The 27,235-nt window shown below is 34.7% G+C and overlaps 1 protein-coding gene across 1 annotated transcript in view; it reads right to left on the bottom strand.

Moving 5' to 3' along the window:
• Window positions 1-27,235, bottom strand: part of mgat4b (alpha-1,3-mannosyl-glycoprotein 4-beta-N-acetylglucosaminyltransferase B) — a 271,360-nt gene that overhangs the window by 100,802 nt on the left and 143,323 nt on the right. Inside the window, 4 exon segments of the mRNA NM_001002180.1 lie at window positions 1,965-2,078; window positions 3,069-3,115; window positions 21,979-22,112; window positions 26,808-26,951. Of these exon segments, the coding sequence (NP_001002180.1) occupies window positions 1,965-2,078; window positions 3,069-3,115; window positions 21,979-22,112; window positions 26,808-26,951 (439 nt within the window).

The following is a 27,235-nucleotide window of genomic DNA, read 5'->3' on the forward strand; positions in this document are numbered from 1 at the left end:
GCTAAGCACAGAGTGTTTTTATTAGACCTGAAACTGTACATGAACACAAATGCCTCTAGTGAAGTCAGTTTCACACATAATGTGTTGAAAAATAGATCTGTACTCAAATCATAATGCAGGTTAGTCTCACAATTCAATGCAGTAAAGGTGAACTGCAGCAAGCATGGATGGAATCACAGGATCACTCATGAAATAATCGAATTTAAAGTATGAAATTTGGCAACTGCAACACAGATCTGTGTCTATGAATATGAAAATCTGAAACTGTTGTTTAAATAATTAAAGCCCACAATAATCATTTATTTTTGTAAAAATTGTTCAAGCAAGGTTTTTGGAGGTTTTATAAGGATACATTTAAGACTTTAAGTAGGAATGTAATGATTTATCTCACTCACGATTCTATATGATTCATGATACTAATCTCACAATACAATTTAGTCACAACTTTTTAACAAAAATGTTTGAAACAAATTTACGGTGAAGAGCCCTTGCATTTTGTTTTCCTAAACGCTGCACATTTTTGCAAAACAGCATATTTTCTGCCATAACCAAATTGATAATTTAAAAACAATAACAACAAGAATACAACTAAAGAAGGCTCTTTAATAAAAACAAACTAAAACTTTGATTTTTTTTTTTTAAAGAAATATCAGCATATCTATGTTTTCATGAGTTGGGGTCTTTGCACATTTACATTGTCCACTTCTGAAAAAACTCTTTACTGGGGACTGAGATGACTGGTGTGGAGAGGTAAGCCTTTCCTAAACCAGAGAGCAGTGTGTACTGAGGTAGAAGATCCTCTGATCCAAGGCACTGACCACTGGCATAACTGATTAAATCTATAATTACTTAGAGACAGTAGTTGAACATGATTATGAAAGTGATAATAAATATTACTTGAATAATTAATTACCATAAGTATCAGTGTGATACACTTAAGAACATTTTTAAATATTCAATAATAATAAGAAAATGTTTAAAATATGCATGAACTGATTTGAAAAGGAGAGGGTCAAAAAATCTAATACTAGGTTCTGCAACAGAACAACTTTCTCTTTCAGTCTAAAAAAACATCTTCAGACTTTCGCCATAAAAACACTGATGCGCTGTGTGAGCTCCATTGCACTCATCGGAGCAAGATGCAAATCCAGTCTACGTGGTTTGGCTTGTTAGTACAGAATTTTTTTTTTGCATATACATAGACATCTGTGACAGTAGTTTTTCACTGTGCTGACGGTTTATGTGCATCCTAATCATTGCTCTGTTTGTGTAAGAAATGGCTTTTCGCAGTATTTGCAGTTTGTTTTGTCTGAGCACCGCTGTCATTTACCATAGACATTTACATTAGATGTTGTCTACGCTATTGGTGACTATTGGAAGGTATTCGTCAATAGAGCTGCCATTTTAGTACAGGGTAGCGCTCCATTGAAATGAATGTGGGAATGTGCAGTAGAGGACTGGCCATCCAGAGCCAAAGATATATATACACATATATCTATGATCGGAAGATTTCCCATAAAAGGTCTCACTTAAAGCAACTGTGACAGAAATAAATTACAATGCAGTAATATACTGTATTTCTCCAAGAAAAATCTACATTTTCCCATATTAACAGTATAAACCCATGTTCTATTCATTTTCATAATTCCATTTTACAAGATTATTTATACTGCACACTTTCTACCTTTTTACCTTATTATCGATGACAACGTAAAAAAAAAGAAAAAAACAAAAACAATAAAAAGATTAGATTGTATTAGTTATCTAATCTTATTAAGACTTAACTTGATTTATATGTGCACCTTGATTACAAATACATATTTCATACGTGTTAATATTGAAGACAATAATGGCTAAGTGGCACAGTCACTGCTGATTTAATGTCACTCAACATTCACACTGATCATTCATGTTGATTTATGGAGAAACACACAGTGACAGTTTTAGAAGGGTAGCCACATTACCTGACCCGCTCTTTAGGGTCACCAAATGACTCCTTGAGGTGAGAGAAGTCTGGATAGAAATGGACAGAGGGAGAAATGATCTCCAAAAGCCCAGACTGAATCTCCCCCGGAAACCTGAAACACAGATGCATCATAATTACTTCACTGTATATGTTTACACCTTCAGAAAAGTTTAAATTAGACTTTAAATGACACATTTTTTCTTCATAATCATACTGAACACAACATTGTATGTGTGAGTGTTTGACACAACAATGACACAACTGTCATTGTGATGTGTGTGGGGGGGGGGAAAAAATTATATATATATATATATATACTCGGTATACTTGAATACTTGAGTCATCCAGGAAGGTGTGTTGAGGCAAGTTGGAGCTAAACCCTGCAGGGACACCGGCCCTCCAGGACCGAGATTGGTGACCCCTGCTCTAGATCAATGATTCATGAGTTATTGAATTTATGATTTTAATTAGGGTAAGTCTTATCGAATACAGTTAAAGTCAGAATTATTAGTCCCCCTGAATTATAATCCTACATTATTATTATGTCTACATGAATAAATCCATTGAGTTGCTGCCACATGACTAGCTGATTAGAAATTTGTGTTAACAAGCAGTTGGACACGTGTACCTAATAAAGTGGCCAGTGAGTGTATAAACTAATTAGATTAAAATGAAAATTTTGCCTTTTTAATGGTTTATTTTGTTTCATATCATTAACAGTTAGTTAGTTAGTTAGTTAGTTAGTTAGTTAGTTAGTTAGTTAGTTTTTGTAAATTTCAATAACTCTGCATCCACATTACACACATAATCCAAACAAAAGATCTAATCAAAACCCCTGCACAAAGATCCTGTATTGTAAGTCTCTGCAGAAATCAATGTAAACACAAGCACATGACTAATGTGGGACGAGCAGAATGAAGCAGAAGATCTCAAACACCCAGAGGACAAATTTACCCTTATGTTTTTTATTCTGCTATTGTCCTCAAAAAGCATGTGAGGAAAGTCTACAGTCACATGATTGATCTCTCACTCAAACACAAACACAGATGTCTCAGCAAAACTAAAGCATATTGTGTAGTGATAATAAAAACAGGCTACTTACAGGCGCTTAAGGTTGTCAGCAACGCTATTTGCATATTGTTGATCCGTCTGCAAAAAAACAAAGCAAGAATCAATAGTTTAATTAACTTTTATGCGTCACAAATGTTCTCCCCCTAAAAACAAATGTTCACCTTTGGGCTAGACAAGTGTTTGTATCAGTTTTTTGGAAGGATGTTGTAAGTTCAATGTCGGTTCTCATTTCCTGACTTTTTCTGCTAAAGAGATTATACGGTCTCTGTAGTCAAGAGGGGAACTTTAACTGTCCAATAATGGAAGCAAATGATCATGAGCTGCCGAAGCACTTTCCACTATAAAGCAGCAGATGGATTTAACTGTTCAGATTCAATTTCACGCTTCGTTCAAAATGCAACTTAAGTACGAAAATACTCTGAGTTTCCACAAGAGGCACTATAGCAAACATTTGAATAACATCTTTTATTTTCCTCAATCAGATTTTTGTTTTCAAGGTTGCTTAAAAACTGCTTTATTTTTTGATGCAAACTAAATGTTTAAAATATGTACTGTTGGTGTACCTTAAGGAACTGTGTTGAGAACCTCTGAATTAATGCAGAGGTAATTCTTCTGTATTAATGTGACCCCTTCAATGATACACAAAGGCTTACTTGTGAATAGCAAAAATAAATAAATAAATAATCGAATCACTTTATTATATTTTCTTAGTAACATGAGGGTAAATTCACACTTTTAAGGTAACTAAATGCACCATTATTATTGAAAGATAAAGAGACACTGATCATTCATACACAAAGCTTCCGCCTTTCCCTCTCACAAACTCTCGATCTCACTCTCTAAGAATGAATTCAAATTAAAAGCTATAATTCATGTAATTTTACTGCATGGTTTCATCTGTCATATTTTAAATGGCCAGAAAGCAAGATCTAACTAGCCACGATTGATGAAAATAAGGGTCATATCTGCCCCCTTGGCAATTATTGAGCTGTAATAGGCCGTAAGGTGAAGCACGTTTTCGTTTCATTCCGTTCCCATACATGGGGCACTACATTTTTTTCATCCCCAAAAATTGATCAATTGGTATAGAATTGGTATAGAAAAGTAAAAGTTTGCCGTGTATAATCATGCAGTTATTTTTTTACAAGTGTTTAAAGTTGGCAATAGTTCCATCCTCGCGTAATCGTTTTTTGATGGTGAGAGAAGCGGCTTCGCGTCATGTGCTTCCCACTAGACCAATAAGATGGCCTAAGGTCGGAACAACATGTAAACATGGTCCAAGATGGCAGCGCCCTTGTTGTCACTATCGAGTAGGGAAGAAGATGAAAATATGGTCAGACCAAAAAGCAGTAAAATGGTTTATAAACAATGCTATATGCATCTCACGTCCATAAAAGAAGAAACGAAGGATTTTGCACGCAAACTGTGGAATACATTTAGAAACTGCATCAAACGGGGGCTTGGCCTGCAGGATGAGAGCCGTAAAATAGCAGAAACATACAAACAGTGACTAAAAATCAAGTTTGAAAGTGTGCCCGAAGACGCTGGGTTTCATTCGTCTTGCTACATGCATTTTATTGGTATAAAGCGCTTGGATAAGGCCGAGAAACGAGTTTCATGGCACCCTGAAGCTGGTGATGATCATCACACAGACTACTCTGTGTCATTGGGAATTAATGTTTTGTCAAAGTATCATCATTTACAACTTTAACTTTGAGTGAAAACAAGGCAAACCCCTCTCTTTTGGTTCAGGTTTTCCTTAGAATTTTTTGGAAAAATGCTCCAAGATGGGTGTGGAGCTCTGTGAGCAAAGAGAGGAGTGGGTGTGGCCAGTAGAGCAGGGGAAAAAGAGGGAAGCAAACAACTGTTGTCACTCGGCTCACAAAATGAGAAGCAAACCATGAGGAGACCCATGATTTTAGTTTAGAAAGTTAAAATGCAAAGAAATAAACAGTAAGCAATTTTATGTACTGCTACATTTGTTATTAGTAATTTCATAAGCACATAACCACAATTTGTTAAATCACCATAAAGATAACCATGTTTATATAAACACTACAAACGGGGAGGACTGCTCTACACCTGAATCCCCAGGTCTGAATGTAGACACAGTGAATAGCAGTACAGCCACTCTCTTGCCATTTCTATTACAACCAATGACCCTGCCGGTTATCTGGAGGAATTTAAACATAGGTGACTGACGCAGCACAGGTATAGTCGATATGTATGAATGGTAACAAATTCAACTGATGAAATACAAAGTTTGTCATTCTCCAATTCTCGTACAGCTCACCCTACAAAAATGCTTACAGTAAAGCTGTTGGTTTACAGCATCGGCCATGGCAGAATTGGCAGGAAAAACATGCAACAAACACCGTGGATCATGGAAACAAACCCATACAACCCGTGCCATGCGCAGATGCAGACTCAACCAGTCATTGGGTCTCACAGCTTGGCATGTCTGCCTTGCCTTCAGAAAGCTTGTGCTCTCATTGATAATTAAGAAGCAGGGTCTTCTCATAGGATAAGAAAACTCTATGAATAATAAGCTATGAATAAAAAAACAGGCGTCATCACTTCACTAGCAAATGTGCGCTATGTCACTGATTTTGATTCTGTCCCAAATATTATTTTAAACCCAGAAGATGAAATTAGTTGACAAAAGCTCAAAGTTATCCAGTTTTCCCCACAGTTAAAGGTAACAGGTGCTAACGTCATCTTAAATGATGCTCAAAACAAACTAATCTGTTAAAATCTCAAGAAAAGTACTCCAGGGTGTCTTGAACCTTTAGGAAAAACTCTTAATTTAAAAAAAAATTATAATATTTTACTTGCTCTAAGAATGTTTTGATATTTGAAACAAGACAAAACAAAGTGAGAAACATTGCATTGTGGTGGTTCAATTTCTATACCTGAATACAGCTAGACTCCACAGAAAATCATCAAATTGAGCCATTCAAAACTATCTTGTGAAACATATTCATATCACAATATTTATAGCAGAAAAATAAAATAAAATATTTATAGCAGAAAAAATATTGCAATTTTTCCAATATCGTGCAGCCCTAGTCTGTACATTATTAAGAAAGTTTGTAGGGCTTGCTTGTTTTATGGCTGGTCTAAAAAGATTTTTAAAAGGCCTAATACTGTCACAGTCTCGTCTGGTACGTCTGGTAAGTCTGGTAGTGTGTAATGTCATGTGACTTTCCATTACACTTTGTTATTCCATGTGTTTCTGAGTTGTTTCATGTGCTTTTGTTATGACCGCGTGCTTCTTTGTTTGGTTTTCCCGCCTCTAGTTAGTTTCATGAGTTTCACCTTTGTCTCACCCCACCCCACCACACCTGACAAATACACAACTTTCTGAAAACTACTACAGTCTTTATTGATACTGATGGTTTCATGAAAAACCTTTTCTTTGTTTTGTGTTTTTTTTTTTGTTTGTTTGTTTTTTTTTTTAAAACAAGGTCTTTCACACTATACAAAAAATATTTTATGAACTATTCACATATAACCCTTTAAAACCAAGTGTTCAGTCAGTGTTGCCAAGACAGCAGAATTGGGCTATTTTCAATCTGTTCCCGCGGGTTGTTTTTGTTGGTTTTGTTTTTAATTCTGCATTAAAATATCCACCTCACTCCTACCATCTCCAAACCTCCATACACCAATACTTGAATGCAATATTTAAAATAATAGTGAATAATAACATAACACTGAAGACATTATTGCTTTTAACCTTTCTGTTAAAATTTCAGCACACTGCTCAACATGTTATTCTCCCATGTATTCTGTGTCTATAAAAATATGTCGCACTACATTTTTTTATTGCTCAGAATCTACATATGTACACACCATGGTACACCGCATAAACATACTGAATTTACTGTTCTTAAGCAGAGTTTCATGTTTGTGTTGCTGGAAAAGCAGTGTTTTTTCTTCAGTCAGTCGTCCATTCGTTCACTCGTTTTTAACTACCTACCTACATACATACATAAATACACAAATAAGCCATTGATTCGCTAAAACAAAAAACAATTACTGCAATTTTTCTGTGAGATTGGGTTAAAAATTCCCTCCTTCTACCCAGGGGCAGACTTAACCAATAAGCAAGGTAAGCAGCCACTTAGGGTCCCGGGGGAATTAGGGGGGCCTGACCAATGTCAAGAAGCCTTTATTAATCATAACTCTTACACATTTTCAGTCATATGTTGTAAAATCAGTCTATAACCATTAAGATTTTAACATTGTTAAGTTTTTTTTTCAAAATTTTGGGCCCTTATGAATAGTGGAATGTTCCTTTAGCACATGCAGATGCAGATATTCAAATCTGATCACAAATATGGGCCCTATACCTGGGATTACTGTACCAGTGCTACCATTACTATTAATATTTTTTATTCCCAACTGTTTCTCTATTTAAAGTTATGTTATTTTCCAGTGTCTCTTTCTTACATAGTTAATCTTTATAGCATTCAATAATAATAATAATAATAATAATAATAATAACTATAATAATAAAACTGATATATACGTTACATCTATGGAAGGATAAGACTCATCCCATTCATGCACCCGCAAATAAAGGCTACATCTCTATTTAATGAAAGACAGAGAGAGCTAATGTGTAACAAATTTATTAAAAGACAGTCTTACATGCATGTAACCCCACCGGTCCGACACCTACCCAGACACTCTGAGCAGAATGCAAACCGGCAATACCAGCATGGGAGACAACTGCTCTAACAGGAAGGCTAAAGATTGCAGAATAACATCTGTCACTGGATCACCTCATGAAATCTGAGAAGTGAGGATTACTCGATCCCCAGCTGCTCTCAGTTACATTAGGGCGAATGTAAATGTCCAAGACACTGGTATTGAAATTTAATGCTACTATTTTTTTTTTTTTTAGCTTTTTTTGCATATTTACTAGAAAAATAATCTTGAATGTCAATCTCCACCTGCCACCAGCAACTGGAGATTGTTAATCTACACTCTATTGCCAGGGTGTTAAACTCTGCATAGATTAGTTCCAACCCTTTAGCACACTTACCTGTAGGTTTCAAATAAGCCTAAATGGCTCAATTAGTTTGATCAGTTGTGTTTAATTAGAGTTAAAGCTAACCCTTTAGGAACTGAGTTTGACACATGTGCTCTATGTGCTCTAGTTTGCTTGATTTGTAACTGCCAAAATTGAACCTCTGAATTTATGGAAGCAAAATGTTTTACCTGAAGTAAATGTTAAATATTCTACATCATAACAGAACTGAACTTTTTAAAGTGAATTCCGAAAGGTGAATAAAAAGAATTTAATGTGTGTGAAATATTTTAAGTTCAGGTTCAGGACCTAAAAATACAAACTGTGGAAAGTCAAGTCATTAAAATGCAAGCAGTTTCAGCTATTCAACAAGCTTTTTATTTCAAATACTTTAGGCATTCATTTCACTTGCTCTTACATGAGACAATTAGGTCAATAGACTCATTTTCTGAAATCGCATGATGACGTGAGCATCATATCATAGTTGTTTTTTGCCCCTAGTTCTTCGATGTTACTGAGCTTTAATGAACAGCATTAACCTTCCTCCCCCCACTACTGATGACACATTCACCAGCGTAAACTTGGACAAAGATCCGTTTCCTCCAGCAACCCGTCACTCACATCAGATCACAGCAAGAGCAAGCAACAACCCACAACAGACACAATAAAACTAAAAAACACACATCCCTCTTTTTCATTCAACAATACCTTTGTAGTGACTGTTCAATACTCTAGAGCAGTTCAAAATACTCTAGAGCTAGTCTGAAGAACCGTTTATTCACAATACCTCATTGTATTCTGCCAGATTAACTCAAGGACGCAGTCCAGCGCTACAACATGAGGATACAGACACTGTGTCAGTGTCCATGACCTGCAGAACACATCAAATCCTCATTATTTCCCAGAGATCTCTCAGGACCAAGTCATTGTGTTTTAAACCATCGGAGCGAGTGATAGATGATGAGGAAACATCTGCAGCAACTTTGACCAAATCCTCAGTTTCCAGAGAAATGATAATCGCTGCTTATTTGGACAAAAAGGACGCCTGGGGATTGAGACTCCTGACTCAAAAGTCTTTGTTAAACAAAACAACTCTTGTTAAATCTGTTCTAAAAAGGTTTATCCATTTTTTAGTGCTGCCAGTTGGTTGCTAGCATATTCTGACTGTCTTATAGTGTGCTTGTGTTCAGTACACAAGTGTTTAAAAAAAAAAAAGTCATAGTTCACCCAAAAATGAAATTTTTCTTGCCATTAACTCAGTCAAGTGTTTCTGAACCCGAAACAAGATATTCTGATGAAAGTTGGAAAAAAAGCAGCCATTGACATCCATAGTAGAAATTAAAATGCTATGGAAGTCAATGGGTAAAACCTAGATAGGATATAGCTGCAGATGCACACATCAACATAGCATCATTTTTGTGACACTGTATAACAGTAATTCATATTTTTACAGTACTGTGACACTTGTGTTTAGGTTTTGGATTGGGGTAGACTTTAAAAATGTGACAATTTATTGAGTAATTTAATAAATAACAAAAAACACATGGTATAAATACTGTTTTTACATGACTGTGATGGTTGAGTTAAAGGTTGAGATAGGGGTAGATGTTAAAAAATTATAATTTATTGGATAATTTAATTAATAACATAAAAAATACATGGTATAAATACTGTTTTTACATTACTGTGATGGTTGGGTTTAAGGTTGAGGTAGGGGTAGTTGTTAAAAAATAACATTTATTGGGTAATTTAATAAATAACATAAATAATACTTGGTATAACTACTGATTTTACATTACTATGACGGTTGGGTTTAGGGTTGGGGTAGAGGTAGACATTAATAAAATACAATTAATAGGAAATTTAATAAATAATTTAAATAGTTCTCATTAACTTCTGTCCGCAGCACACACCCCTGAGGTGATCCAGTGGAGGAGCACAGGCTTTCTAACAGTGAACCGTTTTTTCGTACTTTTCCCCAACATTCTTCAGTATATCTTCTTTTTGTGTTCAAAAGAAGAATTAAACTCAAACAGGTTTAAAACAACTGGAGTGAATTATCCCTTTAAGGCATTCAGAGTGATTTTACCATTAGTAGTATGCCATTTTTTTCTAGTGCTATAAAATGGCATGCGTGCCATTTAGGTGGCTATAGGTGGTTTTGTCAACAGATGCCATACCCAAAATGCAATGGTTCAAGATCTAATACTTAAAAGTAATGGTTATGAGCTTCAGTAACAGTTAAAGTGACTGTTTTGGCCAAAGGTTTCTGGAGTTTAAATTAAAAAATTCAAAAGATACTTCTGTGATATTCTGCAAAATGGATCTAAATCTGACTTCTACTCCTCACAATTATATCTACTAAAAAACACACCACAATTCTATGTTATATACTGTATCAGTGAAAATGATCATCTTGGGCAAAGCAAGTTAATATGTATACATTTCGTACACAATGGTAATTCTAAGTGCTTTACATAAACAGGAATAAAAGCAACAAGTATAAGAAATATATAAAAACAACAAAGAATAAAAAAATATTAAACTCAGATTAAAATGTGTAAAGACATGTTTTAAAAGAAGAAAAAAGAAAACAAAGGCATAATAATGCGATCTGTGGGACGCAGCACAGTGCTCATTCGCAGCACAGCTAAACAGATGTGTTTCCAGACATTATTTGAATGTGCCTAAAGTTGGAGCACATCTGATCATTTCTGGAAGCTGATTCCAGCAGCGGTGGGCTTAGTAGCTGAAAGCTGATTCACCCTGCTTTAACTGAAATCTTGGCGTTTTTAATTGACTTGATCCTAAAGACATGAGTGATCTATTAGGTTTGTATTCAGTAAGCATATCTATAATATATATATATATATATATATATATATATATATATATATATATATATATATATATATATATATATATATATATATATATATATATATATATATATACATATAAAATCTGCTTTGAATGTAACTGGTAGCCAGTGTACAGACCTGAGGACACGTGTGATGTGCTCTGATTTATTGGTTCTGGCCAGAGTCCTGGCAGAGTTCTGGATGAGCTGCAACTGCCTGTCTTTTTGCTTTTTGGGAAGGCCAGTAAGGAGTCCACTACAGTAATTTTCCCTGCTGCTGATAAAAGCATGAACAAGCTTCTCTAAGTCTTCACAGGAAACAAATCATCTGATTCTTGCAATGCTTCTGAGATTGAAAAATCAGTATGCTTATTTACTAACTGCTTTGACATGACTACTGAACATTAAATCTGTCTCAGGAATTACACCAAGATTCTTGACCTCATTTTTTTGTTGTTTGACCCTCAGAGCCAAGGCATAGCATCTCTAAAACTTATATGCAAATTACATGGAAAACAACTATTTGAATCTCAATAAATTGGACGTGTGTTTAAATGACAGTAAGTATATATATATATATATATATATATATATATATATATATATATATATATATATATATATATATATATATATATATATATATATATATATATATATATAAATAAAAGCAAAAAAAATGAACCATTCTGCCGTCAACCTAATGCCATTTCATTCCCATTTTACTTTGTTCACAGACACACAAAAGAAAAACATCTGATGGAAAAAGATTGTGATAGACACAATTTCCAGTTATTATAATAGTTTTGCTCCTCACACAAAATGACCAAAATTACATAAATGACTGAAATAACAGCATGAGTCATTTAGCAGATTTTAAAATAATTCTGTATGGTTATGGTACCTCTGAATACTACTTTTTTGTTGTTATTATGTCATAAGGGGTTAAAACCTACATCATGTTATTACAGGTTGGATTGTGACAAAGCTACAGTAATCAATGATGCATCGGAGTCTCATAATTATTGATGGGACTAAATATACATTTCCAATTAGAAGATGAATCACTTAATTTTTCACAACAGCACAAGTTGATTTCCCATGATAGACACTTCAAACTGTGGGACTGAATGACTCGTTCATGGATCACAAGCCTTTTATTTATTTATGCATGAATGCTTTGTAAGAATAAATAGAATGAATGCTCATCAAGTCATTTAAAATGCAGTTTCAGAGTATGAATCACAACTCTTCATTATAGGAATCAAGCGGTAAATACATGTATATGTGTATACATACTTTGAGTTTACAAAACTGTATAGAATATGGTTGACATGATGTTGTTACAGAGTGTCAATATTGTTAGCGAGTGAGAATAAAAATTAATCATTAGATTGTCAGGTCAAAGTCAATCATTCTAAAACTATGATTTCCTTCCTTTCAATTTTTTTTTTTGTTCTCTCATTCTCACGCTCAGTCTGTCTGTCTGACTGACTCTCTTACAGTCTTTTTTTTTTTAAAGAAAACATTTCTTGCTATTGTCATTCTAACTCCTCAACTGGAATCATTAGAGCCCTTTGAAGCTGCATTGCGACAGCAATTTTTGAACAAATTGAATTACAAGGGGACTGAGTATACTATCAAGAATTTTTTATTCTAAAAGTGAACTATTCATTCAATTAAATAAATACTTTAAAAGACTTTAAATTGATAATCAAACGAATAACGAAATATGATTACAGTCTGCAAAATATATATACAATTAAATATGAATATCTTACATTTCTGCTACAAGTCAGTTAGTGATAAATGTGTGGTAAATAGTTAATTTAGTTATCGTTTTTCTCAGTCGCTTTGGTGCATTTGTCACAACGCTATTTACATTTGCACAACAGTTAATGCATTTCTTAAAACAATTAGTACAAACTGCAAAACCTACTTGATAACTTGAAAAAGCGTACTACTTGCTCAAAATGGATAGTTCATTAAGTCTTCATGTAAATAAAAGTGTCAGTGTCATCAAAATGAAAAGTCATGACACCATTGTTTAAGAACAACATAGTCAAATAGCTTTGTCATGTTTTCATTATGACAGTTTACTCTGTACAATTTTTCCAATGGAAAAAAGTCTGATTTTGGTGACACGTCCTGAAAATGCTCAAGACAGCACTACATACTATTTGCACAGCATTTGAAAACTACAGTAAGGTTAGACATCACTGCATTTAGTGAAGTATCTGAGTATAATACACTGAATATGTGTTACACATTTTTTGTGCATATGCTCTGTGCAATTTAAATTTATTCACACCATTGTGCAAAAGAATAAACACACTCTTAGTTACAACAAACATAGACCTCCTTTGGGTAAAGCTGTGCACAACTGTAAACAATATTGCAGTACATATCGAAACTGAACCTACAATATATAAAGGTCTGTAAATCATTCATCAAATTGTTTAATTCAGAAGACATTTTCAGGAAAATCCAAAAAAAGATTTAAAGATTTTTTATAAAATTAGCTTGACAGATTTTGACAACTAGTTAAACATTTTTGTATGTAATGACTCGAGTAATGAAATGAGGACTATTAGTTTTTTATAGATTGACTATTCAGCATTCACAAGTTTAGTTAATTATGACTGACATGACATAAGCAAATAATAATGTTATAAAACAGCAGAGAGTTGTATGAATGCAGTTGATGCAAGTCCAAAAGCATCTGCAACTTGCTGGAAGGAATGAGAAACTGCTACTAAGATGTGCACAAATGACTCATTGTTTTAAGAAATGCATTAACTGTTGTGCAAGTTTAAATAGTGTTGTGAGAAACGCACCAAAGTGACTAAGAAAAACTAATGTTTTAAATTCAGTTCATTTTAAATAGTGGTAGATAGTCAGGTAATTGTACTGTTTACCATGTCAGTGTTGCTGAAAATGACGACATCGTGCTTATTGTATAAACATTACATTAAAACTCTACAATAACTATGCTAGGGAGATTAAATAATGAGGGAGAAGTACAATTGGAATAATCTCTGGCGACATTTAAAATTTGGACAGATGAGTATGTATCACAAAGGTGCCACAACCTTAATTTCCATATACGTTTACTACACTGTAAAAGCCAATAAGTTAAGGTACCTCAAACCATTTGAGGAAACCGATTACAACAAACCATTTAAGTTCAAAAACTAATTCCAATGAGTACTGCAAACTTACTCCATTTAAGTTAAAGTAATCATGGTATTTAATTAATTCATTACCTTCAACACTGAGTTCAAAACTCTTTTCAAATGAGTAGAATTAACTTTCAGTCAGTTTTGAGTTAACTACACTCATTTCATTTGATGAAGTTGACTGTTGGGTTTAGCAGGTGGCTGAATGTGTAACATGTATCATATGTACAGTATGAGTAGTGTGGTGTTCTATGTTTTTGGCTGTTGAACAATAAAAAAAAAGTGTAATTACACAGCCTTAAACTTACCAAGATAATTATAAAAAACAAAGATGGCATGCAATTAAATGAAAAACCTCAAAAGAAAAAGGTATGCAAACATACAATCCAAACAGAATGTACACACATACACACACAGTGTGCAGTTCATTGCCGCCAGTTACTCATGAACTACAGTCAATGTTAATTAACATGAACTGGCTGAAGCGAACTCACCAGTGTACAGAGTGTCTAGGGCACAATGTCCTTGTGAAAGTCATTGTCAGTGTGGGGAAACATAAAATGACACTTTATTGCGTTAATCATAACACATCTCTGTAATAAAAGGTCTTTCCAAAGTAATCTATTTAACCGCTCTCTCCTAAAATCTCTCTTAAAATAAAACTCTGCCTATAATCTTACAGCATTCAGGATCTGATCCATTTCTCAAAATCCAATTTATTTTGCATATAATTAGCATAACAAAAATTATTAGAACCTCTTTCATATAATTAATATAATTATTTTTCATAAACGTTTCATCATCCAGTATGTGAAGATCACGTTATTCAATGTACAGTAACAGCATGCCTTTACATAACAAGCGACATAAATCTGAGGTATTCTTAATACTGTATCTGCACAACAAAACAGCTGGGATCAAATTATTACACTGCCATTGAAAGCAAGCCGCCATAGACAAAGGCACAGTATTTTGAGCATGTTTATGCTGTTCTCTCTCGACAATTCTCTTTTTAAAGTCTGATCTGTGATATGTTAGTGTAAAACATTTCACACGTTTCACGTCAGCTCACCTGCACGTAATGGGTGATCAGCTGGCAGAAGTGGCAGCTGTGTTTTGACTGTTTTTTTTTTGAGGCATTTGTCAGGCAAATAATTGAATTATCAGATATAAATGCTTGGACACGTCACAAAACATCAATGCTCCTGTGAAAACGGCTCCATATTAACCAAATAATGTCAGAAACCTTTATAGTCATTGCATCACCACGCTATCACCATTATTTCCTGTGGAGATTCATGTAATTCCGGATGTTTCATTTTTAGTTGGTCGACTTTAACTGCAGTTCAGCACTTTCACTTTTATCCAGGAACATTTCATGCATGCCCCCAGTGACAAATGAGATCCTGGATGCGAGTATGAACTGCTGGAAGAGTGTTGTTTTAATGAAATTTGATACTGCACACCGTATGGGAAAAAAACACATGCAGGTGTCTGTGGTTCTTCATTGACTCGGTAGGTGCAGAGAATAGTGTCAAACAGCCTAGTGTGTATAGACAAGAGATGCCCAAACTAGGGCCTGCGGCCAGCCAATCAGACTCTTTGTTTTTGTGAATAAAAAGACATTGAACTCCATTGTGTTATAAATGTTACCATGGCAACTTTAATTTAATAAAGTTTGGTATATTTATATAAAAATCTGTGGATATTATTGATGCATTTATAATAAACTTTAATAATAATTGGCCTTGGTTTCCTCGGATTTCGGTTTCGAACAAGAATTCTCATTTTGCTGCATCCCTAATTAAGTTGTATTGAGTCAAGTCATTTAATCACTTATTGAGAAACAGTTACTTTTAAGACACAGCACTTAAAATGTAATGTAAATACAACTTTAATGACATATTTAGTAATTATTTACGTTCTTTAAAAAAAATTTGGCACCAGTGGTGGAATAAGTACTGAAAAATCTTACAAGTACAATTACTTGCCTAAAAATGTGGTGCAAGAGTAAAACTAAATATTGGTAAATGTTATTCAAAGTAGGAGTAAAACTTTTCAAAAGTACTTGAGTAGTGAGTAGTAAGTATTACCATGTGAAAAGTTGATGCATTTATATGTAATTTGTGGATGTGTGTAAACGTAACATTTTGTAGTGCATTTAGTTATTGCTCAGCAGGCACACAACTTCATAAGATGTTAATATTAACATTTAGGTTGACACATCAGGTGACCAAAATTCAATGTCTAGCCAGCATCTAATTACAATTTTATTTTGATGTCCAATAATGACGTCAAACAATGTTGATATTTGGGTGATTTTAGGTTGTGTTGGAAAGTGACCAAAATCCAACGTTGAGCCAACATTTTAAAATCAACGTCATATTGACATTAAATACTGAGATTAATTCATCAGGTCTGATAAATGTCATAGTGGTAATGTCCACACGACATCAAGCCCTAACATCACGTTGATATTTGGTTGATGTTGGACATTAAGGTTGGCCTGACAATGAGTTGTGACGTCAACCTGATTTGCATTTCCAAACCAAATGCAACATCTCCACAACGTTAGAGTACAATGTCAATCTGATGTCATGTTGACGTCTTGTGCCTGGTGTTTAAGGCCATTTCAGTCTTCATCCAGTAAACATCCATCATCTTCTCATCAGTGACATGCATCTAAACGGTCATTGCATGTGACGATTTCGGACATCTTATTAGACACTTTTAATGTTTCCAATCAGTTTTCTGCAATTATAAATCGCCCATGTCTTGAGGTAGTCCTTTATGAGGCGATTTACCTTCTATGTAAGATTTGATTGGACAGGAATCACAAGACTTTTTAATCTAATCCCCATAGACAAAAAAGAATAAAGTAGTGACTGCAGGCTGAAGCAGTAAAAACATATTTAAGGAAAAGTAAAAGTACACATTTTTAAAACGACTTAGTAAATTAAAAGTCTTGAGAAAAACTACTCAATTACAATAGTTTGAATGTTTGTAATTTGTTACTTTACACCACTGCTTAGCACTGCTCATAGGAAAGTGACAAAGTGTAAGTGAAGACACCAACAGCACTACAGATGACAAAATAACCATGTAAAATTCACACACAAGACAGCTTGACTGCATTGCGAGTGTCATTTGGGACATAACTTGTGTTAATTAGCTTGTGTACAGAAGCTAATGGCCAAGCAGCACAGCGGTGGTGCTTTATTACGGGTCACTGCTGCTAGTAACTACAGAAGGCAGCCAGAATTATAATCAGTGACTCGCAAACAATACAGTATCTTCTAAAAGATGCAGGCAATGCATAAACTACACTGCAGCTAATGGTTTATAGAAGTTGCTAGCTACACAACAAGATATTGCCCTGAAGCAATTTGAGGGAGTACTACAGTATATTAGATGATAAAATGCTGTTATAAAAGCAATTTCACACAAGCAAGGAGCAACAGTACAGTTGTTCCCAAAAGTCAGAACAGTAATCACTGCGGTGCTTATATTTAGGAAAACCATCAGGACTGGAAGTGTGAGATTGCTTTTATGCAACAATACAATAACAATTCGGTTAATATTGAACAACATGGTTAAATTTAAAAAGAAAAATCAATCAAATCTATTGCTTACGTTTCAGAGCTCCACACAACAGTGGTGTTTGTTGCTAAGAATGAATCAGCATTTTGAACAAATCATCTAGAGAATAATTTGCTTAAGATAATCAAACTTTTAAAGGGTCACTGTGGCGAGGGGGCGTGGCCGAGAGCCGTGGGAACGGGGTGAGGCCACCGCGTGAGTGGATACACGTGCGGTGCGCACCTGCCTCGGATCCCACGGAAGGAGCTCTGGATCATAAAAGGAGGACCGATGGCAGAGGAAGCCGAGAGAGGACCGGGCCCGGGCATGTTATTTTACTTTTGCTTTCAGTTTGACGGCAGTCTCCGCGAGGAGCTGCCGTCCGTTTGTTTTGATTTAAATGGCAGTCTCCGTGAGGAGCTGCCCTCATTATTATTAATAAATCATTTTTAAACTCCGTCGGTTCTCCGCCTCCTTCTTCCCGGCGGCCAAAGGGCCGTAAACTTCATTACAGTCACGAAACACCAAAACACATTTTTTGAGCTGTTGACAGTCGTATATGTGTCCCACACTGCTCACTCTATTGTGCAAATTCATTAATATTCATTACTGTCACAGTGTTTAGACGAAAGAGACGCCACGTTATGTTGGCAAAACAAGCGTGAAGTGTTGCTTTTATAGTTTGCTGCAGTTAAGTTTTGTTTTCATTTTCTCTCTGTGAGAGCTCAGACTCACGTGTGGATTACAGTGTACGCGACGCTCGACAACAATAACTTACTTGTCTAAGGAGGATTATTGTTTACCTGAGAGCTGTTCTCATCTGCAAACGCTGAGATCCGGATTCGCTTGTACTCTCCACTTAATAAAGACGCGGCTCTAGTTGCTGGTGATTGTCCTGTCTCTAAAGATTTGGTAAGTGAGCGACCAGCTCTCTTTGTTTATTCAGTTTGTTCGTATCGAACAAACTATTGCACAGAGTGTAAACATGTTAGCATTACAACCAAACTTTAACCTCGTGTAGGATTTTTACCGCATTTTGTGACCGGAATAACCCACTCCGCTTTCTGACGCTACCTGCCGTGTGCATCTAAGTTTCCGGGAAATGCTGAGTTTTTTTTTTTCTCTCATTCGCCGTGCTTTATCAAACATTGCATGAAAAATACACGCTTACAGCAGTTCCTTGAATCAAATATCTCGTTTGTCGCGGGGGACATGAATGAATTCTCTGAATGAAAGAGCCAAACTGCAGTTAAAGTCCACCATTTAATAATTTGGCAAATAATTCGACTACAGATGCCCATGTAAACACAGTCGCGTGCCCAAATAGACACTCCCACACCGTGCGTCTTTTCTTCCTCCGACACCCCCCCCCCCCCCCCCCCTAAACAGAGCTGGACACGCCCACTTTTCTGGCTTTTTCCAAAGTAGAGGTGTGAAAACACCCTGCTGAAAAGAGGGGGTTTCATGGCCCTTTAACAAAGCACTTTGCATAGTTTTATATAAAAATGTAGAATTTAGTTTTTTTTTTCCAAGGTATTTTTAATAGGAAGAATGCGATTACAAAAGGCAGCAAAGGAATACCTTAAAATATATTTATTTACTAAATGAGTAAGCAGTTTTAATGAACACGTTTTTATATACTGTAAGGCATATTAAATTTAAGTAAATCTTCTACTTTAATGTTTTAAATAAATTTTGTGAAAATAAAACATCAAACTATGGGCGAAATTCAGCATATAACAGACATAATTATAGAAAAGAAATAATTTCCCCCTGTATTTAATAAAATACACAAAAGAATAAATAATTATACTAAACTATAATACACTTTCAAAGATTAAGACCTTTGGTAACACTTTTTTTTTATGAAGCTCATGCACATATTTTAAATTCTTATTAACCCTGTTTTTAATTATTTATAATCAATCATAAAAAATCCATAAAGGGCTGAAATAATAATAATTTAAAAATGTATACTGAATTATGATGACATTTATAGCTTCATTTATAATAGTTTTATTAATAGGTAATAAATAGGCCCACATGGAATCGGTGTGCACAGAAATCCACAGATTTCCACTGATATTGTAAGAATGAAAATTGTCATATGCATTTGTTTATATGGCAAAACATGTCTTTTCAGCAAAGAGGATCCATACTAACTCCAAAGGCAGATACTGATAAGATCAAGGCCTGGTGTGTGGACTTTACGGGTTTTACAATGTGGTCACATGTTGATTGGTCAGTTTGAATGTCTCAGTATTTGGGCTTTGGTCACATACTCAAGAAATATACAAAATAGTTGGTAAACTTTGCACTGGCTCTTTTTCTGCTCTGGAGGCGACCTTCTCTGACTCTACTGCTATCAGGGTCTCTTTGAGGCCTCCTTACTGCCTTTTGTCTATCTCTCTCCCTTCCTCTCCTTCTGAGGTAACTTTATTTTACATTTAAGCTGGGTACAATTATTATCATATGTTTTTATCATTTCATATTTAATCATGTTATATAGTTATTTTTAATTAATTCAGTTGTAACCATAGAGAATTACTGTCATTAACCTCTTAAGGCCCAATGAGTTTTTTTCATTTTATTTGGGTTTATTGGAACCTAATTAGAATAAAACCTAAGTATCATTTTTTGATATCATGTACTTTTAAAGAAAAATGATGGCCATATATGTGGACTCGTGGTCCAAATTTACATAAAACACCTTTCCCTGACTGTTTTTATTGCATATATAACATAGAAATTTGTTTAAACATGTTTTGACTCTCAGAGAGAGTTTTTTTCCCCCATTTTGGACAGTTAAAAATAGTGTTTGGGACATTTAATATGCACAGTTGCAGGATGACTGTAAGTCTGTAACAAAATAAAAAACATTTAAAGTATTTTAAATAGCCACTTAAGAGCTAAAATGTGCCGTCCACGTATATGGCCACTAAGCCCTAGGAGGTAAAATAATTTCATTATCGAGTATTCAGTAAATTACTTTTGATTTAACATCAACACTTACTGAAATTTCTCCATTTTGCAATACAATACAACCACATAAAAGCAATGCTCTCCCATATTTTATCCATTAATACTGCCCTTATTTTGATTTTTGGAATAAGATTGCAGAAGGATGGTTTGACTAGAAGTGTACAGTTTTTCACCATAAATACTGTTAACTTCTTAGTCATTCAGCAAAACTCAGTTCAAACCCTTGGAATTCAAAATACCATTCCTACAATATTTAGCTGATCATTGAGTTTATTTATATTATTTTTGTAAATGTGTGATAATTTAAAAATTATTTTCAGTAATATTATTGACTAATATGAAAATGTTCATATTTATTTACAACACAGTTATTAAAGTAATATTTTCTGTCTTTTAGTAGATACAGTATATGTGAGACTTGCTTTATTTACCAAATAAGTGGGTCTAATTGAACATCCCATTATGCAGCAGTCTGAAGTTAGGACACTTAAAAATGCCTTTTGAGTTTAAAGATGATCAGCCTACGACGTCAAGTTTACAGTGTTATAAATGACTTAGGTCGGCTTATATAGGGTGTGTGAGTAAGTGAATTTGCCGCAGATCAACCTCTCACATGCGCTGCAGGTAGGCTGAATGATAATTGTTAAATAATATGTAATTTATGCTATTACTGCTATTTGCTTGTGCTAAATAAACACCAAAAATTTATCATAGGCCTATTTTAACAGCTAGATTTTATTTTGACTTGTAGTTGAAGGCCCTAAAAATGAAAACAAAACCTGAAAATGTATTAATAAAAAGTTATTAAGATAGATAGGCTAAATAAATAAATACTATGATAGGTAGGCCTAATAGCCTAATGGTTTATGGTGGCATTTTACAAATGCCAACCGGACAATTTCACGAAACAAATCCCCCACCTATGATAGCTAAACATAAATCTATATTTTTTACCTTTACCTTTTAACTATTATATTATTTGAAATAATATAAAAAGAAATAAGGAGAATAAAACGTAACTTGTTTGGCGCTAAAGCCATGATCCATCTGCTTTTATGTAAACAGTATCGTTGCATGGCCTTCATTGATAAAAATTAGTAATAGCGAAACTGTGCACATTATTATTCCTATAAAGCATAAATTACTGCCAAAGTAATAATAAATAAGTAAAAAAGTAGCCTAAATGAAAGGAACAAGAGGGACTAAAATCAGTCACTAGGTCTAGTGCCCCCCTATAGGATTAAAAGCCCCCCTCAGTTATGACATCCTGGCGCCGGGCCTGTTTAAAAAAACATTTTGATCTTACCTCCGCAATGAAGACGACAATCACACAGTCCTCCTTTTCTGCAGGACTCAGTTCTGTCATCAGCGAGCTCAGCGTGTCCGTCAGGTACGAGTGCACCTCTCTCTTTACGCTGGGCACCCCCAACACTATCGACACTGAAACACACACACACACACTAATCAGCTGACAGGTCGACACTAAAATTTACTGTACCATTCCTTCACACACTCCAGTCTGTAGAGTGTTTGGCCTTTTCTGACTGTGCATTTGCATTTCTGAGAGCTCCATCTTAATTAAATCTGAATGTAGAGGAGAGCCCCGTTGAGCCTGTGGGATAACAGAGCATTTCCTCCCCAACTGGGGCTCAGTATTGGACACCACCCCAGAGAACTGTCCACTCAGACAGGCTAGACACCCAGACAGCACTGGGCTGACAGCCAGGACGGGAGATGAGCTGCTGTATATGAGAGGAGCACTACTTCTTTTCATAAGTGAGACACAATACCGTTATGAGTGCTGACATAATAAGAGTTCAGAGGAGACGGGGTATGAAGATTGTAAAGATCATGACAATTAAGCTAAGTGTTTATTTTCAGGTGTATATTTAATTTTTACAAGGACCCTTGTTTGTTTCTTTATTTGTTTCTTTGTTTGTTTCTTTCTTTTATTATTTTGTTTCTTTCTTTGCTTTAATTTCCTTCTTTCTTTCTCTCTCTTTTTCTTTCTTTATTTGCTTCTTTCGTTTCCAAGTTTTTGGTTCTTTCTTTCTTTCTTTCTTTCTTTCTTTCTTTCTTTCTTTCTTTCTTTCTATCTTTCTATCTTTCTTTCTTTCTCTTTCTTTCTTTCTTTCTTTCTTTCTTTCTTTCTTTCTTTCTTTCTCTTCATTGCTTTAACTTCTCTCTTTCTATCAACTCTTTGCTTCTTTCGTTTCATACTTTCTTTTGTTTTTTCTTCTTTCTTTTGTTAGTTTGTTTGCTTTCTTGCTAGCTTGTTTGTTAGCTTGTTTGTCTTTCATTCTTTCTTTCTTTCTTTCTTTCTTTCTTTGCTCCTTTCAATTTTTATTTTCCTTTGTTTCTACTGTCGTTGCTGTCTTTTGTCTTTCTTTGCTTCTTTCCCTTCTTACTTTCCTGTTTCTTTCATTGCTTTCATTTTTTCTTTCTTTCTCCTCTTTCTTTGCTTCTTTCATTTCTTACTTTCATTTGTTTTTTTCATTTCTTTTCGTTTCTCTTATTGCGTTCTTTCATTGCCTTTGTTTTTCTAATATTTTTCTCTTTCTTTGCTCATTTAATTTTTTATTTTCCTTTGTTTCTTGTTAGCTTCTTTCTTTCATTTTTCTTTCTTTGCTCCTTTCATTTTTTATTTTCCTTTGTTTCTTACGTTTGTTGTTTTCTTTCATCTTTCTTTTCTTTCTTTCTTTCTTTCTTTCTTTCTTTCTTTCTTTCTTTCTTTCTTTCTTTCTTTCTTTCTTTCTCTTTCTTTCTTTCTTTTTCTTTCTTTCTTTCCCTCTTACTTTCCTGTTTCTTTTTTGTTTCTTTCATTGCTTTCATTTCTTTCTCTTTCTTTTTACTCTCTTTGCTTCTTTCATTTCTTACTTTCCTTTGTTTCATTTATTTAATTCTTAGTACTTTTTTCATTTTTTGCTGCGCTGCTTTCTTTCTTTCTTTCTTTCTTTCTTTCTTTCTTTCTTTCTTTCTTTCTTTCTTTCTTTCTTTCTTTCTTTCTTTCTTTCTTTCTTTCTCTTTCTTTCACTTTTAACTTTCATTGCTGTTTTTTGCTTTCTTTTTTCTTCCTTTCTGTATTTCTTTTTTTCATTTTTTATTGGCTTCTTTCCTTTCTTAAATTGATAATTAGTTAATCAACAGTCTGTTAATCAATCTGTTAATCAATAGTTGTGAATGTGTATTTTAATGTGTATGTCCATAGCTTATGATTTTGTGTTTATTTACGCTTTCGAATTGCATTAAAGTATCTTGATCTCCTCATCCAAAAAAAAAAAAAAAAAATGTTAAAAACGTTTGCTATTTAATAAACAAACATTTTTAGGCCTTCAAATAAAACCAATAGGGTTGGTGTTGGTTCAAAAGCTAGGAGAGTCTAGGCCAGGGGTGGGGCAAACTTGATCCTGGAGGGCCGGTGTCCTGCATAGTTTAGCTTCAACACTAATCAAACACACCTGAACATGCTAACTAGTGACTCCATGATGACTAGAAATCTACAGGCAGGTGTGTTTGATTAGAGTTGGAGCTAAACTGTGCAGGACACCGGCCCTTCAGGATCAAGTTTGCCCACCCCTGGTCTAGATCTTTTCATAAGTGTGAGAGAGAGATGATACATTTAAAGTCCTCGTGAACCAGAAGTTGCTGCAGACTTATTTTTTATTATCAGGATATATCAGGACTATCAAATCAGGATTAGAAATCAGGGATATTCCACAGATATTAATTTAATAACCATTTTAGAAGGTATATTAACGGTAAATTATACAATATACTATCTAATGTAAACACTTAGAACCTTCCTGTAAAGAATTACCTGATGAAAAACATTAATTTGCTGTTTAAAACAGAATCAGAACTAGTTTTCTTGCGTTATATTAAGGTTTGAAAACATGGAATCATTTATTTTTAATATATTTTTTAGTATTTTTTTTACATTTTTACTTGTAATTTGGAGGAAATATCACCAGCAGTCTATAGAATAAACAAACTCAAATGTTTCACTCGCATACTGTAGCTATAAATAGTAAATCCTGAGGGACTGGTCATTCTGCAGCAGTCTCTTTATTTTTATTTATTTTTTTCCTTTAAGAGCTATATTTTCCATCCAAAACAGTAAGCACTTCAAATCTCTTTCCCCAACAGCACCATAAAATGCAGAGCTGTTGCCGGTCGCAGCAATACTGGCTAATGTTTTTTTTGTATATCAAGACAAATTTGTTCAGTAAAGTCACGCTTTACAAAAAGTTATATAAAACTGAAGCATATACATAAAAACTAAAGTATGTGCATCAGATTTGTCTCTGTTATTCTTAATAGCAGAATAATGAGATAGTTTTTTTTTTTTTTTTGAGAGAAATTGCTATACCTTTTCTGGAAAGTCAAGTTTACATACAACAAGATTATTATGCCTCTGAAAAAGCTCAGTTGATGGTGTCAAGGTTTTGGAAGTTTTTGATTGGCTAATTGGCAAAATTTGAGTGAACTGGAGGCACACCTGTAAAATAGTATTTAAGGAAGACCTCAAACACACTGCTTCCTCGTGTGACAACATGGGAAAATCAACAAGCCAAAATCAACAAAAAAGCCAGATAACAATTTGCTAAATTACACTGGGAAAAAGAATAATTTTTGGAGACATGTCCTGTGTTTTTCCCAGAGATGGGTTATGGCTGGAAGGGCATCCGCTTAAAAAAAAACGTGCTGGATAATAAGGTTTATTCCGCTGTGGCGACCCCGGATTAATAAAGGGACTAAGCCGAAAAGAAAATGAATGAATGAATGAATGTCCTGTGGTCTGATGGCACTAAGATTGAACTGTTTGACCAGTGTGTAATGACCAGTGTTACATTTGGAGGACAAAGGGGAACGCTTACAAGCCTAGGAACACCATCCCAACTGTGAAGTATGGGGGCGGCAGCATGTTGTGGGGCTGTTTTGCTGCAAGAGGGAATGGTCCACTTCACAGCATTGATGACATTATGAAGAAAGAACATTATGTAGAAATACTGATGCAACATCTCAAGACATCAGCCAGGAAATTAAAACTTGGCCACAAAAGGGTCTTCCAAATAGACCATGACCCTAAGCATACTGCCAAATTTGTTAAAATGTGCTTTAAAGACAACAGAGTGAATGTTTTAGAGTGGCCATCACAAAGCCCTGAACTCGATCTTATAGAAAATTTGTGGGCAGAGTTGAAAAAGCTTGTGTGAGAAAGACAGATTACAAATCTGACTAAGTTACACCAATTCTGTCAGGAGGAATGGGCCAAAATTCAAGTCAAACACAAGCTTCACACAATAGTTTGAAGGATACCCAAAACAAATTTAAATTTATGTAAACAATTGACTTTGTAGAAGTTAATTTAAAAAATCTGAAAAATCTATTATATAAATATTCTGGCATTTAACAGACTTAAAATAGTAAACGTTTAGTATAATTTACCATCAGACATTTAAAAAAAATGGTTATGTTCCTTTTTTTAGAGTGTGCATGTAAACTTCTGGTTTCAACTGTATTAGTTAAAGCCGCACACTAACGTTAACTAATATGAACAAATACTGAAATAAATTTATTGTTCACTGTTTGTTCATGTTAGTAAAAGCATTAAATAAGGAAAAAGTAGCAAACACTGAAATTGAAAAAGGCCAGTTTGACCATTATGGCCTTGGGTAGAAAAACACAGACCTCTTCAGTGTTTTGTTATATTATAATAAGCTATATTAAAATTAACTATAGACACATTTAGGGTAAAAAAAAAAACTAACTAAAGTTATTCGGGTTTTATTTTAATGTTATCAAAATGCAACATTTAAAAACAGTCAAAATGACTGCCTCTGCAGCTCTTGAGTTAAAGTTTTACACCCTGTTTACAATTATTTAGTGTCATTCACTTGTGAAAGGATGAACTGAAGTACAGCTTAATATAAAGAGTAAAACTGGGCCTTGTTTGCGCATTCAACAACACTCGCCTAAAAGTCACTGAATACAAAAACACAACAATATCGCATGAACTCATCTGACAGCTGCAGGTCACTGGAGGCGCTAAACCCACATTTATGCAAACTGGACAGGCCTGGAGGAGAATGTAATGAAACATATCAAATGCATCAGAGAGGCTAGTTTCCTCACCTCCGGTGCGACCCTGGCCGATGTGCACCGCCGGCTGAAGGCTGCTCTCCTTGGCCAGCAAATGTGGCAGATGGTGGAAGATGCTGGGCAGCTGAAGAACATTCTTACTGCTGGTCACGTTCCACAACTTCAGCTTGGTCTCATCTGAGAGAGAGAGAGACGACATGGATACACATAAATGCATGCCATGGTCAAATGACTTAAAGGGGCAGGTCAGCAAAAAGTATTATTCCGCTATCTGCTATCATTGACTTTGCAGTCATTTACTCATCCTTAGTTGTTTGAGATTCTTTCAAATGTTGAAGACAAAAGTAGATATTTTTAAAAATGTTGAAAACTCAAGTATGCAGTATTACTATTGAAAGTGAATTTACCTCGAGTAAAAAGGTTTGGAACAGTTTTTTAAACTATTAAGTGGCCCTGGACTG

Source organism: Danio rerio, chromosome 14 (assembly GCF_049306965.1).
Source record: "Danio rerio strain Tuebingen ecotype United States chromosome 14, GRCz12tu, whole genome shotgun sequence".
In the NCBI taxonomy this organism is placed as follows: Eukaryota; Metazoa; Chordata; class Actinopteri; order Cypriniformes; family Danionidae; genus Danio; species Danio rerio.